This window comes from Erpetoichthys calabaricus, chromosome 7 (assembly GCF_900747795.2).
Source record: "Erpetoichthys calabaricus chromosome 7, fErpCal1.3, whole genome shotgun sequence".
NCBI classification, from domain to species: Eukaryota; Metazoa; Chordata; class Cladistia; order Polypteriformes; family Polypteridae; genus Erpetoichthys; species Erpetoichthys calabaricus.
This window is the reverse complement of record NC_041400.2, coordinates 63,070,509-63,086,363: the sequence shown is the minus strand read 5'-3', so window position 1 is coordinate 63,086,363 and position 15,855 is coordinate 63,070,509. Positions and strand designations below refer to the sequence as shown.

The 15,855-nt window shown below is 34.7% G+C and overlaps 1 protein-coding gene across 6 annotated transcripts in view; it reads right to left on the bottom strand.

Annotated features, from left to right (window-relative positions):
* Positions 1–290: 290 nt before the first annotated feature.
* Positions 291–15,855, bottom strand: part of LOC114654277 (EGF-like repeat and discoidin I-like domain-containing protein 3) — a 981,185-nt gene continuing 965,620 nt past the window's right edge. For all 6 annotated transcript variants that reach the window (XM_051929619.1, XM_028804714.2, XM_028804715.2 and 3 more), the window contains one exon: positions 291–2,825. In XM_051929619.1, the coding sequence (XP_051785579.1) occupies positions 2,676–2,825 (150 nt within the window). In that variant the 3' untranslated portion in view covers positions 291–2,675. The remainder of the gene's footprint in view (positions 2,826–15,855) is intronic.

The window sequence follows — 15,855 nt, the reverse complement described above, 5'->3', positions numbered from 1 at the left end:
CAGCATGTGAAGATCATAGCATTTTCTAAGTAACTTCAAATAGAAAAGAAAATGTTACCAAAAATTACAAATAAAGTAGGGCATGCTGATGAAACAAAAATGAGCACACACTGAATCCCATCGTTATTCAAAATCCATTCAAAAGTAACTAATGAGGATTACAATACTACACAAAAAACATTTACTTCTACATGAGAATAAAAACAATAGGAGGGCAAATGTTTTATAAATATTAAACACATACTAAGTACACCCCAAATTTTCATACCAATAAAATGACACAGATGAAGTTTTTGTCAAAGCTGTTTTTTATTGGAAACACCAACATCTAATTGTTCCATAAACATCATGATTCATACTGTATGAGGACACTCGGTGAATTATTCTTCAAATACCAGTCAAGATTTTATTTTCCAATTCTGCATGTTTGTGTTAGTACAGTTGTATATTGTGATTCACATTTCTTTGAACAAAACAAAATCAGAAGTGGTAAATTAGCACTTCAAGTGTATACACAGAAACATTAATTTCATATATAAACTTTAAGCGTTAATTTAACATGGGTGATTTTGCTGTGTTATACCTCTAAAAAACAGATTTTTGATGTTAATGCATTCAGTACAGTACTTTGTTGACTGTTGAGCAATGCTTATGGTAAGGATGTGTACAGTATTACCCATTCTACATACTATTAGAGATGAAAACCATCTTGTGATTTGTTCACCACTCTGGGGACTCCTGAATCTGAGAAATAAATTTAGGACTGACTTTTCCTTTTTTAGAACAAGTCATTTTAATGCATTCTGAGATCACATAATATATAAAATAATTAGAGTGCTGTTAACATGGTTACAAGAGACAGTAACAGTCTAGTGGCTTTATTATGCAGTAAAACAGTTAAATATAATATGTTATGTGGTACTATAGTACAGCAACACTTCTACTGATCTTCATGGTGTGCCTCGGTTCCCTTAAAACCAAAATACCTTGCCATCAGTTCTTCAAGGTAATGCTCTTTGCTGTAGCATCTTTTACTTTTCAGTATTGAATACTATAGGCTTACAGTGGTTTTGATAACTACCATAAAGCACATTAGTTTTGATAAAAAGGAGAAACAATTAATACAGTGTGTCAGCCATATTCATTATATTGTAATTACAACCTCCAATCAATAGAAATATATCATTAAAAAAGAAACACACAGTTTTTCACTTTCATCAAAAAAGAAATCATAATCTTTAACACTTCAGCTTTTTTTAGTGCCACTGCATTTGCAAAGAAAGGTTAAAAAAAAGTATTCATCAAGTACTTGACCCCCTTCTCTCTCTCCATATATATATAATTTGTGGGTAAAAAATAATACAATACAAATAATTGACATCTATCCTGAGCAGTTATAGACCAATTTATCAAGAAATCTCTAAAAGCTGAAGTTAACATAGACTGTTAAAGATAGACACGAGGAGACTTCTCTTTTTTTCTACAGACAACAAAAAGCGGAAAGAAAGAAAAAATAAATGGAATAAATAAAAATTGCAAAAACCAAAATCATACACTGCCTCCCATCATTTATAGTTCTAAATATAATACACATAAGCTGCAGTGTCACATTTTAAGGAGAATTTAAGGAGTTTGTATAAATGTTAAACTTCTTCGTGCTGCTATATCTTGAAAATGTATTTCTTTGTTCAACAATAATAGTTGAACAGCAGCATGCAATCATGCTTTTTGTCACACATTTTTTGAAAAAAGAAAAAAGTTTTGGAACAGCACAGTTGATCTCAAGATATACTTCTATTTGGGTTGTTTAGGAACTCATGAGCATTTTTTCTTAAATTTGAATGGTTGGATAACAGCAAAAGGATTTTTTTTTTCTTTTGAAAAAATAAAGAACTCTGTAAAAATACCAGTTTTGAGTTCTTTATTAGAGTTCCATTCATTTCAATCAGATCTGTCTGTAAATACTGTAGAAATAACATTCCTTGTGATGTATTTATTTGTTTTACTGAAAAAATGGCTATTGTTTAATGGATATTCAATGAATATGGGCCTAGAGCAAATAAGGATTTTTAACTCTTTATTGTTGGATTTTTCTTTTTTGAAAAAACATTCAGGATAAATGGAATCACTGTCAGTACATATTAATATAAATGTAACACAAGAAAATAGAAAACAGTAATGAAACACTGCAACTCGGCTTATGTGTTTGTTAGTTAAACATTAGTGACATTTTCATAATAAGTGCAGATAATGCCTATGTTACATTCTTGGTCTAATCAGAAATATTAAAAAAAAAATACCCTAAAGACCAGAAGGTATCAAGGCTCCCACGTTAATTTATGTGGACAATTCAAATTATGAAAAGTGACATTACAGCTTTTGCAACATTATTTAACTACAATGTGATTTATTCCCTTTCAATAAAGGTAAAATAAATTTGAACAGTATAAAAGAACAGAAGTATAATTGTTCAAAGTAAATAAGACATCGGAAGTGGGCAGGCTTATAATATTGTACAAACTGGAGAGAGATCAATGCCTACCACAAATGATGACTTGTTCATGAGAAACCCATCAGGATTGTGATTGTTTGTTTTACAGATTTTGCACAGTTTTTATGGAACTATTTGAATGATTTGCTTTCTAGGGATTTGTTTCTCAGGCTGTCCAATCCATTCATTCCTCTTCTGTGCATCCAAGAAGCTCAGCCCTCAAAGTTATGCGACCATACCATGACCAAGGGAGAATCCTCACAAACCGAGCATGAATGGGAGGCTCTATGACATTCTTTCTGTGAGTATCGTTGTCAAAGTTTCCTTGGAACACCTTAAAAAAACAGAAGAAAAATGTCATTCTATATAAATAAGAAATAACAGTACAAATAAATGGACACCAAGTGTACAATAAACAAATGAAAAGCACTTAGAAATCAACATACATCCAAATTCTGCTACTTTTTTAACTCTATAAAGTATAGTATAGTTTGCTTACCACATTAAACTTTAAAATTAATATATGAATTTTATGTTTGCTTTGAAATTACCTCAGTTTCTTTTTTTTTTTGTTAATTTTTTTTTGGTGTGGTAGATCCTGGACTCACCGGTGGGAGAAAATCCCACATATGATATATTGTTTGACTTGTCTTGATGTTTAGTTATGCAAGATTTTGTGCTTTTTGGGGTTCTGCCCTATTTTTGGTCTTCTAGACCCAAAAATCCTTCATTTATAGGACATTTTTAGACCAGAAAAGTTCACCCTTTATGGTAAAGAGTAAGCCAACAAGTGTCTTCAGCAAAAATAATCAGAAGAACTTTAAGTTCCTTAGAGGTTCACAAAAATGATTTAATCTTTGGTCCTTGGAGATTTTAAAACAACAGCGCTAAGTTGCTATGTTACTTTGCCACATATTATTATTATTATTATTAATATTATTATTTCAGAGTGGTGGCTTTGAGGCTAAGGATATGTGCTGGTATCCCAAAGGTTGCCGGTTCGAATCCCTGTCACTGCCATTAGAGATCCTACTCTGCTGGGCACTTGAACAAGGTCCTTAACCTTCAATTGCTCCAGGGGCACTGTATAATGGCTGACCCTGCGCTCTGACCCCAAGGGGTATGTGAAAACTAACAAATTCCTAATGCGAGAAATTGTATAAGGCAAAATAAAGAAAATAAAAAAAAAATGATTCCATATGGACTTCACCAAAATTGTGCTTTTCTCTAAATTGTCACAAATTATTAAAACTCAATATATTTTTAAAGGAAATTTAAAAGAACCTGTAAGAAATATTGAGCATCATCAATATTATAAGGCAGTTATATATGCTTATTATAAGTTAACTGTTTCATATGCGAAACTAGCCGTCCTCTGTGGCTCCGCCTGCGTAGTAGTGAAACAGGACAGTGAGGAGGGCCCTACCCGGCTTCCCCCTCCCCTCAGCCTGCAGCTTCTGTCTCAGATTACTGCAAATATATCGCTCCTGCAAGCGAACTATAATTCTTAGCGCGATGAAAGAAGTCACAAAATCAACCGGAATGTTTGAGTAAATTATAGAAAAAAACCCGATCTAAATCTGTTAAGTAGTTCTCTTGTTCGCTAGTTAAGTGGAGATAAGGAACGCCCCGAGGCTGGCATGTGAGTGAGGAGGGCCCCGCCCCCTAACCCAACCCCCATCAGCCCACTGTGTGTCTCTCAGATTCGCACAAATAAATCAGTACCGCAAGTGAACTATGATACATAGCGCAATGAGAGAAGTCGCAAAATCAACCGGAATGATGAAGCAAATAATAGAAAAAAAAAAGATTGAAATCAGTTAAGTAGTTCTCTCGTGAAAAGCAGACAAACAGACAGACAGACTTTGAATTTTAAATATATAAAGGTTAATGTATTTATAATGTAGATTTAGCTTCCTAGAATACAGTGAGGTATGAATTCTTCTGTTTGTACAGGTAAACACTAATTAAATTAAATTTTATTTTCTTTGTCATCAGTGCTATTTCTATCAATATTTTTCCACAGTCAGTAACAAAAGGACTTTTATTGGAAAAGCGGTATGTTCTCTGCAGTTAATTCTTTGCACTTTGTTACTTTCCCTTGAATATGGTTAATCAAACAACACAAAATTTTGAAAAAAGTAAAAAAAAAATAATAATAATAACTGCACTTATAAACCTTTGTAGATTTTATCTGAAAATCTTATAACACTTTTATCAAGGTCATGTGTGTCATGCTATTTCTCAATTAGATTTTAAAACAAAACACAACATCACATTTGGTGTTTATTTCCATTCTGTAATTCCCTCAGTGCCTTTATATGCCTTTCAGATATTTATTTTCCACTCATGCTAACCCCATATAGTGTTTAAAGTGGAAATCAAAACTATAAAGTGCAAATGAATTACATCTAGAATCCTGTATACAATACAATACAATTTATTTTGTATAGCCCAAAATCACCCAAGAAGTGTCGCAATGGGCTTTAACAGGCTCTGCTGCTTGACATCCCCCCAGCCTTGACTCTTTAAGAAGACAAGGAAAAACTTACTAAAAAAACTCTTGTAAGGAAAAAATGGAAGAAACCTTGGGAAAGGCAGTTCAAAAAGAGACCCCTTTGCAGGTAGGTTGGGTGTGCAGTGGGTGTTAAAAAGAAGGGGGTCAATACAATACAATACACAGAACAAATCCTCAATACAGTATAAAAATAACAATTTTACAAGTATGGAGCAGAATTTAACAGTAGATGATATCACATAATATGATTTGGATTTGTTTAGAGTCCTAGAGACCTCAGCCATCAAGCTGCCTCCCCCATTTGGCCATTCCACAGCTGAACTGCCCTGGGCCAGCCAATCCGATGAAAGGACACCTCTACCCCACTATTCCTGTGATCCTCCATCAGGGATGACTTTACCTTAGGCAGGCAAAATAACTTGGCAGGTGGGCCATGGCACCAAGTGCCACATTTGATTACCGAGAAGAGAAACAGAATATATAAAGGTTGTAGAGGTAGTGAAGAATTTCATATTGCTGGACACCACCATTTGCTGCAGCCTAACACAGGAGGTCAACACATCTGTTATGGTAAATGAGGACTCATCATAGGCACTTCTTACTGACAAAGTAACACAGTTTGCAAGGACCATTTTTTGCAGGTCTGTTAATGAAAGTGTTTTGGGGTTCTCCTTTACAGGTTGGTATGAAAAAACCTCTGCCAAAGACTTGGGAGCTTTTAGAGATGGTGTATGGATTGATTCCAAAATCACTGGGTAAAACCTAACCTAAAATTCAATCACCATTTGCAAAATTAAGTATATAGTCCTTCAGATTTTATCTAGTCCTTCATATCCTGCCCACCCTGTATTCCTTCATAATCCAAAGACATTTGGTGCCCATTCTAGGAGTACTGTTGGGTGCAAGGAACTCACTTATCCTGGATGTGGTCAATGCAATCTGCACACTGTAAATATACTCGCTTACTTTAATGGGAAAAAAATAGAATATACCTTATTGTGTTCCGTTAAATGATTATCTCTTTCAATAAAATGCTACAAGTAGAACTGATTAAAGCAACAAGTCATTTGGCAGCAAAACTGCCCTGATGTATACTTCTATCTCTATTTTCTGTCCCTTTAATGCATTAAGAGATCTTTATAGTAGTGGTCAGTGTATGGTAAACTTTATTTTTTTAAACTTACTATTTACTACTTACTTACTTATTATTTTCATACACTGCACATCAATGTCTTATACAACAACACAGTAATTTATTTCCATTGTATCACAATGTACAGGGCATGTTTTAGAATGTAAGTGGTTTAGTAAACAGATAATAGCCACTAACTGAAAAAGTAACTGTGGTCAATAATGAGACTATTGACAGTCGTACATATTACAGACAGATAATCGCTCCTGAGTGACACTGAAACATTTCCAGACAAAAATCAACAAGTGTACCTTTCCTTGGTTGATTTAGTACTGCAGATAATTCTTCAAACAGCACTACTAATCTGATTTTTGGTCAATATATACTGTGTCACATGTAGGAGAAAACCCTTTGTTTTGTTTCTCTTTTTAAGAATTCTGCAAGTGTTTAATGCACCTAACACAGGCACTGTTTAAGATCATAATAAAATATTAACATATAATTAAACTATGTCTGGTGACTTCTCAAGGATTAAGCAGACACATTGTTCACACTGATAATTCTAAATACAACTAAAACAGGGCACAAATTTAAAAATTGTATTGTTTCAAAATATTGTTCTATGTGAAGTCAGGTTTTTAAATAAAATATAAATGGCACATTTTAACAAGGCTTTCAGAAATGTGTCATTTGATCCATGATTTGTTGATTTACTTTACAGCTCCTAAACTATATTCGATATTGTACCAACAGAAAGTTTGTCTAATGAACTGCTTAGATTTCTGTGATTCAAACTATTTCCGCACCCATTTTTATCTTTCAATTGTAACATTTTTTCTCTTTACCTTATGCAAATGTTCCCAAAAATGTTCAATGATATTTTTAATACTAGACCTACATGAATTAAGTCATTAATGTTCACTTTGAGGCAGAGTGGAGCATACTTCAATCTCTGGTAATAAATATATTGATAATTGTATCTCACTGATATTTCAGGCTGCGGTGGGTTGGCACCCTGCCCTGGATTGGTTCCTGCCTTGTGCCCTGTGTTGGCTGGGATTGGCTCCAACAGACCCCCGTGACCCTGTGTTCGGATTCAGTGGGTTGGAAAATGGATGGATGGATGGATGATATTTCAGGGCAAAATAAAAGTGAGAAAAATGGAAAATTAACATTTTTGATTGTGTAACGATTATTTGTAAAGTCATTATGCTTTGAATCTACTGAATCTAGAATGGTCAGGTAGGTAGCATTTTGTTGACTTTGCCATCCATTAACTTGATTTGTTCATGACTACAAGTACTGTTTTTTCTGGTACACAATTTATCATTTGTCTTCATTTCATATATCAAATAGCATGTTGCTAATGTTGAAAAATGTGTTATTGGGCATGTAATTGGGGGAAAAAAAGGATAGCTGTAGTGATATACTGTTAATACGCTCTTTAAAACATTTCCACATCAGTGTCTGTATTAGTCCAGTTAATATATATTTTTAATTATCAACTTTAACAATGTAAACAGGTTTTTAGAGTGTGTGTAATGTCTAATTATTATAGAATTGATTATGAATAGCATGCCTTTCATTTTTAAAGTAATTTGTGTTATAACATAAAACTTTATTCTCAAAATGTCTTCTTCTAATGCTGGATAACAGGAACCTATTCAGTTGGCATGACGTGAAAGCTGAAAATCAACTATACACAAATCTGCACCCAAAAATTGACAGTTAAACAAACACAGGTGGCTTTGGGGATGCGGAAGGGAAAGCAATACAGATATCAGAAGGCCTTGCAAACTTCATATTGATAAATTTCCTTAAGTTGACTTCTTCTTGGGCATATACACAATGGTCAAGAAATATTGTGAACTACAAAATGACAAAGAGATAAACAGACAAGGTCAAAAGGGAAACGCATCGGTTGAAAGCCAGGAGACAGAATGATAACAAGCAACCAAAACCTGAGAGTGAAAAACAAAATGAGAGGCAAAGTCAAACAAGGATTGATATTCAAAACCAGAAAATCAAAACGTGATGCTAGGGCCTACTTAGATTTGAAGGTCTAATAAAGAAGTTGATGCTTTTGCTGAGGGACAACTTTAAAAGTGCAATTGTTGCCCTATTTATAAGCAACATGTAAAGTTGCAATGGGTATGGTTATGTGATCAAAACTAATGCAACGCATAAACAAGAAAAACCAACTGCATGAAAAAAAACATAAAATTAACACCAAAATACATGCATATAGATATGTGAATATTATATTTCTACAAAGCCACAGTGGCTAAAAGATGTTTGTTGCAGGCCAATTTTTTTTATTAAAAGATAATCCTTGCTGTTAAATTCCATGGACTGTAAGTGATTTCATCATACCACATCAGGTCATTGTTCTATTGTAAAGTTTTCTTTTCCAAGAATATTATCCAAGTGGTTTGTGGCTCAGAGTATATTAGTAATTGTCAGTACATTTCTTTCCAAGCATTATATTAAAACAGTTGCACCATTATGAACATACAGTGGTGGGGATCAAGTTAAATGGTGACCTTCTGGATCTTTGTCATTTGCATCTCATTGTTAATTGGTAGCTGGTTAAGGAAACAAGAATCACATAAAAACAGTGAAGGCAACTGTTTAAAATTAAATAAATAATTACAGGATTTAGTCTTAACTGTAGTGACACACACTTTTATACATGTATCTTGGTGTGTTTTGGATTTGACTTATGACGATTCATATTCTGAGGTTTACTTTGTTTGGAATTAAGGGTAATGATTATTTTATGAAACAGCATTTATAGCATTGGCAGAAGGTTGGAGGAACTTAAAAAATGTGTTAACAAAAAAAACACAGAATAATGTTGTGAAAAAAAGAACAATCAATTAAATATGAACCCTGCTTTGTTGTGTTATAGATTCTTCATTTTAAATCATTAATCTTAGGAATTAAGAGTGGAGAGCTAGGTGTTAAGCTTGAATTTAAATATTACAAACAATGGAATAAATCCTTTGAACAGACCTGAGCAAATAGTTGAATATGGTAGACACCACAAAAAAAGAATCTGGAAAAGTACAAAAATTTACAACAACATAATGACTGATTACTGTGTTTTTTCCAAGTCAGGACTATAGTTTGACCTTGCAGCATTTCCATACTTTGAAAAGGAAAACCACTAAAGATAGGATTGATGTGATTTTACAATGCCTGATGTAGTAACATCAAAAATACAGATGGTAACCAATACTTGAATTGGAACACATAACTATGTGGATCTGAATGCCATTGTGTTTCCAATTCTCAGAATGTGACTTGTGTGAGCACACTTTGAGTTTTTTGGAGCAGACCTGATTTGTACCTTGTAGTTTTCTGTTTTTCTTTGTAGATTAGTGTCATCAAGTGATTGAAAATACAGGTTGCTAGAGCCTCTGAGATGACAAAACTAGATGGATGTTCTTGGATGAAATGATATCTTGTTCCAAAAATATTTTCTGTTTTGGCCATGAAGGGATGCAATATCAATTAAAAATAAAATTCATAAAGAGAAGAAACATGTACTTTTTTCCTCCCGTATATTTTATAATAATAAATTAAATAAAGCAGGTTTGAGCATTTTATGTTATGTTTACATTGTATTAGTACAAATTTTAACATCACCTAAGTGTCATTTTGCATGTGAGAAGCTTTTTAAAGTGTTGCTTTTGCAAGTGGCAAGGACAACAACTAAATTTAAGTAAAAATATCATACAGAAAATAAGATTGCAAAAGAGAAATCATAATAGTTCTTTTTGCTCTTCCACACCAACATTGCCTTGATTGAGAAGAGATATAAGAAAAGTCAAGAAAAAAACCTTCATCCATCCATTTATTAACAAAGATGTTTTGGCCAGTTCATGATGGTGAGCAGAGTGTCTTCTGACTGAACACTGAATGTGTTTTTAATCCATCACTGAACACACTCATTCACACTGAGGTAATATAAAGTTGCCAGTTAACTTGCACACTTTTTGAATGTGGTTGGAAAACTGGGAATACCTCGAGAAGACCCCACAAAGACAGTTGGGGAATATGTAAGCTCCACACTGACAGTGACCAGGCTGGAATGCAAGCCCAGTTTCCTGGAGCTGTGATGCAACATTCCTACCTACTGTGCCACCCTCTTATTATTATTATACTGTTGGAAGTATATATATACTAATGCAAATGAATCTTTGTTTATTACTGTGCACTATTAAAAGGATTTTTCCACATATAACTTTGTCAAAAATGAAAAAGGAATGAAAATGTTTATGTGTGTAAAATGTGAATTAGTGTGTCTAATAGTAGACTAGATATTGAAATTAATTTTGGAATATGTTAAAAATGAATTAACTGAATGCTAACCAAGTAAAATACTTTTCCTTGAAAAAGGGTAATAACCATCAATTTGACTCCTGCTTTTTTAATAAACATGTATATATATCAACAGAAACTTGAACTGGCACTAATTAATTAGTCCTAAGCAGTGTTTAAGTCAAGAAAGATTATAAATGACTTCCTGGAAGGGAAACATAAACATTGATAAGTGTAACCCTAAGCACTATTTGTAGTCTAACCGAAAGGATTAGTCAAATAAAAGAGGAAGAATACAGATTATCAAGTGAGGCTTGATTTGTTAGTTGTCTTAGAATAATGTTACACACCCATGAATTCAGTTCAGAATCTGTTTCGATTAAAGGCAAACTTCTTTGATTAAATGTACTTAAGTGAGACCCCATATAAAAACTACAGCTTGAGCATGAATGGGACAGATCGCAATCACGCACAATAAGACAGCAACTGTTAATTAAAATAGCTTTGGTGTAATTATCAGCTAACACAGATCAACCATTACTTTACACCAGGGCAATTTTAATTATCAGTCAACCTAACAGCATGTTTTTAGAATGTGCTAGAAAAGAAAAACACACAACTTGGGGTGAAAATGCAATCTAAATATAGAATATAGCCTAACCCAGAATTAAACAGTCATCCAAATGCTGTCAAGTCCCATGCAGCATAGATTGTGTTGCCAAATAAAAAACCTTGGGCCCATATGCATAAAGCATATCTGACAATGCCTAGTAATTAAAAAAGGTAGGCTAAGGTATAATGAAAGTCTACTTAGAATTACCAGGAATCTATTAACACGATGAATGCAAAACTCCTATGGGAATATGTGAGGTGATTTTGTTTGACATTAATGTACTGTAAATGGCAGTGTATGAAAATGTTTAATTAAGAATGACACAGTGCAGTTAAATGTACTCAATGTAGATTGAGGTGTTACAGTAATATGTAAATTGTTTGTACTTTAAAAATTACATACAGTAAGTGCATGTTCTAGAAAAGGCATTTTATTATATTTTTAAATAAAGCAATTAATAATTTGTATCCCTAAGTATTGTTGATATTGAAGTTATCTTGTTATCATTTTCCTAGTGAACTAGAGAATATAGGTAGATACACAGAATTTTTTTCATCCTAAAAAAGAAAGTTAGCTTTTCACAGAAGCTCAATCAATAAACCAACAAATAATATAACAAGCAACAATTACCCCTCCTCAAATACACACCAGAATTTCTACAAAACTACAACACTTTTATAATGCCTCACTGCGACTGTGATTGCTCTTTATTCTCTTCTCTGTTTTCTTTCATTTTAGTTTTCTATCCTTTTAGTCATTCTGATGTGTATTTGAGAAAGTGGTGGTTGTTTGTTATAATGTAATATTCGTTTATTGATTGAGCTTCTTTATAATGCCAAATTTACCTCTGGTAATGAATATCTATCTATCTATCTATCTATCTATCTATCTATCTATCTATCTATCTATCTATCTATCTATCTATCTATCTATCTATCTATCTATCTATCTATCTATCTATCTATCTATCTTTTTAAAAGTACAAAAGAAAATTTCTGCCTTGAAGAGCAGTTACAGTGAGACATTATATAAAGGTATGCTAATGTTGGCACTAAACACTACAAAGATTTAAATATATGCTATTTTAAAGAAGACTGAAGAATAATATTTCACTAATAAAAGGCACACGAAAATAATGCTACAGAGATTCAGCCAAAACTGCTATGTATGATTTCATATCATTCATTTTATTAAAAAAAAATTAATACTTTGGAGTTGGCCTGCATTTCCTCTTCATGACTGAATCCCTGAGGAGTTCAAGTACAACTGGTAAAGCATTTTATGAACAGCAAGGCACTATATTTCTGCCTTTGTGAACACGACAGTATAGCTAGATACAGTATGAGATAAATGTATAGGTTAGGTTAGGGTAGGTAGACCTCATTATCCCACAGAGAAATTTGTTTGTAGCAGGAAAGTAGAAAAACATGAGACACTGTTACAAAGATACAAGGAAATAAGCCAAAACACAACAACGGAAGACTAGTGCTATCATAAGTACACGTGCTCAAGATTTACACAAAGATGAATATTACACAAAATCCAAATCCAAAATTTAGCATTTAAGAATTCAAAATGCCTATAGCTCTATGAATAAAGCAGTTCTTAAATCTTTTGCTTTTTACCTTCAGAAATCTAAATCTGTAACCTGATGGCAACAGCTGAAACTTGGAGAAAAGAGGGTGGCTCCTGTCTGTCAGAACTGAGTTGGCCTTCTTTCAAACCTGTTTGTAATACTGCTGCGAACCAATAAGTTTACTACTAGCTTTTTAGCAATACCATTATGTTTTTGTCCACTTTAAAACTATTGAATTTCTTAAGGAAGAAAAGCCATGTCTGCCCCTTCTTACAAATTTGTGTTCTATATTAAGATCAAAGTTTAGCCTGTTATTAATGATTGTCCCTCGATATTTGTAGTGCTCTACAATTTCCACTGTCTCCCGTTTAATTAAAGTTCAAACAACTATATTTTTTGTCTTAGAAAGTTTACTGTATATTAAAAAGTAGAATGAAGTAGAAGTAGAATACACATAATAAGCATTACCAAAGAAATAAAAAATAGCAAATGTTTACTTCTATTCTATAGAAAAACAGAAATGCAACTGTACTTTGACTTTATTAATATTTTATGTCTTAATTTGAAATAAGTGAAATATCATGATAGCAAAAAAATGTTAATCATTAGAAACTACCAAATTTTATTAACCTGCCAGCAGAAAAGACTCAGAGGCACACCTGGTACGCTCTGAGTTTGCAGCTCTGTTTAGTGCTGCTCTAGCAGCGGTTTTTAGCCTGAAGAAGTACATGATTGCTGTGTGGCATTAGAAGATGTGACAGGAATATTCAGTTTCCTTCTTTTGTCTCAAAAGAGGAATTACAGAAATGCTGCCAGCAAATCCTGAAGCTCAAGTTAATCTGTAAACAATATTTTGGTTGTTTATTTAAAAAAATCAGTTATTTATATCTCTGTGATAATTGTATTAACTGTCAGAACTACAGTATGCTTATGCCCTGTGCTTGCTTCCGTTGTGTTATATACAGTGCATCCGGAAAGTATTCACAGCGCATCACTTTTTCCACATTTTGTTATGTTACAGCCTTATTCCAAAATGGATTAAATTCATTTTTTCCTCAGAATTCTACACACAACACCCCATAATGACAACGTGAAAAAAGTTTACTTGAGGTTTTTGCAAATTTATTAAAAATAAAAAAAAATGAGAAATCACATGTACATAAGTATTCACAGCCTTTGCTCAATACTTTGTCGATGCACCTTTGGCACCAATTCCAGCCTCAAGTCTTGTTGACTATGATGCCACAAGCTTGGCACACCTATCCTTGGCCAGTTTCGCCCATTCCTCTTTGCAGCACCTCTCAAGCTCCATCAGGTTGGATGGGAAGCATCGGTGCACAGCCATTTTAAGATCTCTCCAGAGATGTTCAATCAGATTCAAGTCTGGGCTCTGGCTGGTCCACTCAAGGACATTCACAGAGTTGTCCTGAAGCCACTCCTTTGATATCTTGGCTGTGTGCTTAGGGTTGTTGTCCTGCTGAAAGATGAACCATCGCCCCAGTCTGAGGTGAAGAGCGCTCTGGAGCAGGTTTTCATCCAGGATGTCTCTGTACATTGCTGCAGTCATCTTTCCCTTTATCCTGACTAGTCTCCCAGTCCCTGCCGCTGAAAAACATCCCCACAGCATGATGCTGCCACCACCATGCTTCACTGTAGGGATGGTATTGGCACGGTGATGAGCGGTGCCAGGTTTCCTCCAAACGTGACGCCTGGCATTCACACCAAAGAGTTCAATCTTTGTCTCATCAGACCAAAGAATTTTCTTTCTCATGGTCTGAGAGTCCTTCAGGTGCCTTTTGGCAAACTCCAGGCGGGCTGCCATGTGCCTTTTACTAAGGAGTGGTTTCCGTCTGGCCACTCTACCATACAGGCCTGATTGGTGGATTGCTGCAGAGATGGTTGTCCTTCTGGAAGGTTCTCCTCTCTCCACAGAGGACCTCTGGAGCTCTGACAGAGTGACCATCGGGTTCTTGGTCACCTCCCTGACTAAGGCCGTTCTCCCCCGATTGCTCAGTTTAGATGGCCGGCCAGCTCTAGGAAGAGTCCTGGTGGTTTCAAACTTCTTCCACTTCCGGATGATGGAGGCCACTGTGCTCATTGGGACCTTCAAAGCAGCAGAAATTTTTCTGTAACCTTCCCCAGATTTGTGCCTTGAGACAATCCTGTCTCGGAGGTCTACAGACAATTCCTTTGACTTCATGCTTGGTTTGTGCTCTGACATGAACTGTCAACTGTGGGACCTTATATAGACAGGTGTGTACCTTTCCAAATCATGTCCAACCAACTGAATTTACCACAGGTGGACCCCAATTAAGCTGCAGAAACATCTCAAGGATGATCAGGGGAAACAGGATGCACCTGAGCTCAATTTTGAGCTTCATGGCAAAGGCTGTGAATACTTATGTACATGTACTGTCTCAATTTTTTTATTTTTAATAAATTTGCAAAAACCTCAAGTAAACTTTTTTCACGTTGTCATTATGGGGTGTTGTGTGTAGAATTCTGAGGAAAAAAATGAATTTAATCCATTTTGGAATAAGGCTGTAACATAACAAAATGTGGAAAAAGTGATGCGCTGTGAATACTTTCCGGATGCACTGTATTATCTGCATGTTTAAAGTTTTGCTAATCCTATTTGGTTCATTCTGCTATTTCAAAATTTTTGATTCCTTCAAATTAGAGAAGTGTTGACCAATGAAGCTGTAGTTACCACTGCTACCTCACAACTGTCCTGAATTTGAATCTCACCCTTGGCCCTGACTGTGTGTAGCTTGTATGCTCTTTTCTTGTTTGTGTAGGTTTTTCTCTACACCATCCCAAAAATATGAGTGTTAGATTAATTGGTGACTTTACATTGGCTGGGTATGAATGAGTGTCAGCGTGCACATCGATGTGATCTGTAAGGGACTTGAATCAAAAGTTGGTTCTGGCCATGTGCCATTGCTGCCAGGGTAGGCTACAGTTTCTCTATCTATCCATCCATCCATTATCCAACCCGCTATATCCTAACTACAGGGTCACGGGGGTCTGCTGGAGCCAATCCCAGCCAACACAGGGCGCAAGGCAGGAAACAAACTCCGGGCAGGGCACCAGCCCACCACAATATAGTTTCTCCTTTGACCCTAAATTGGATTAAACAGGTCGGAGACTGTTTTGTTATAAGCATTTTTTTCAGTTTTACCTGAAACTGAAAATGCAG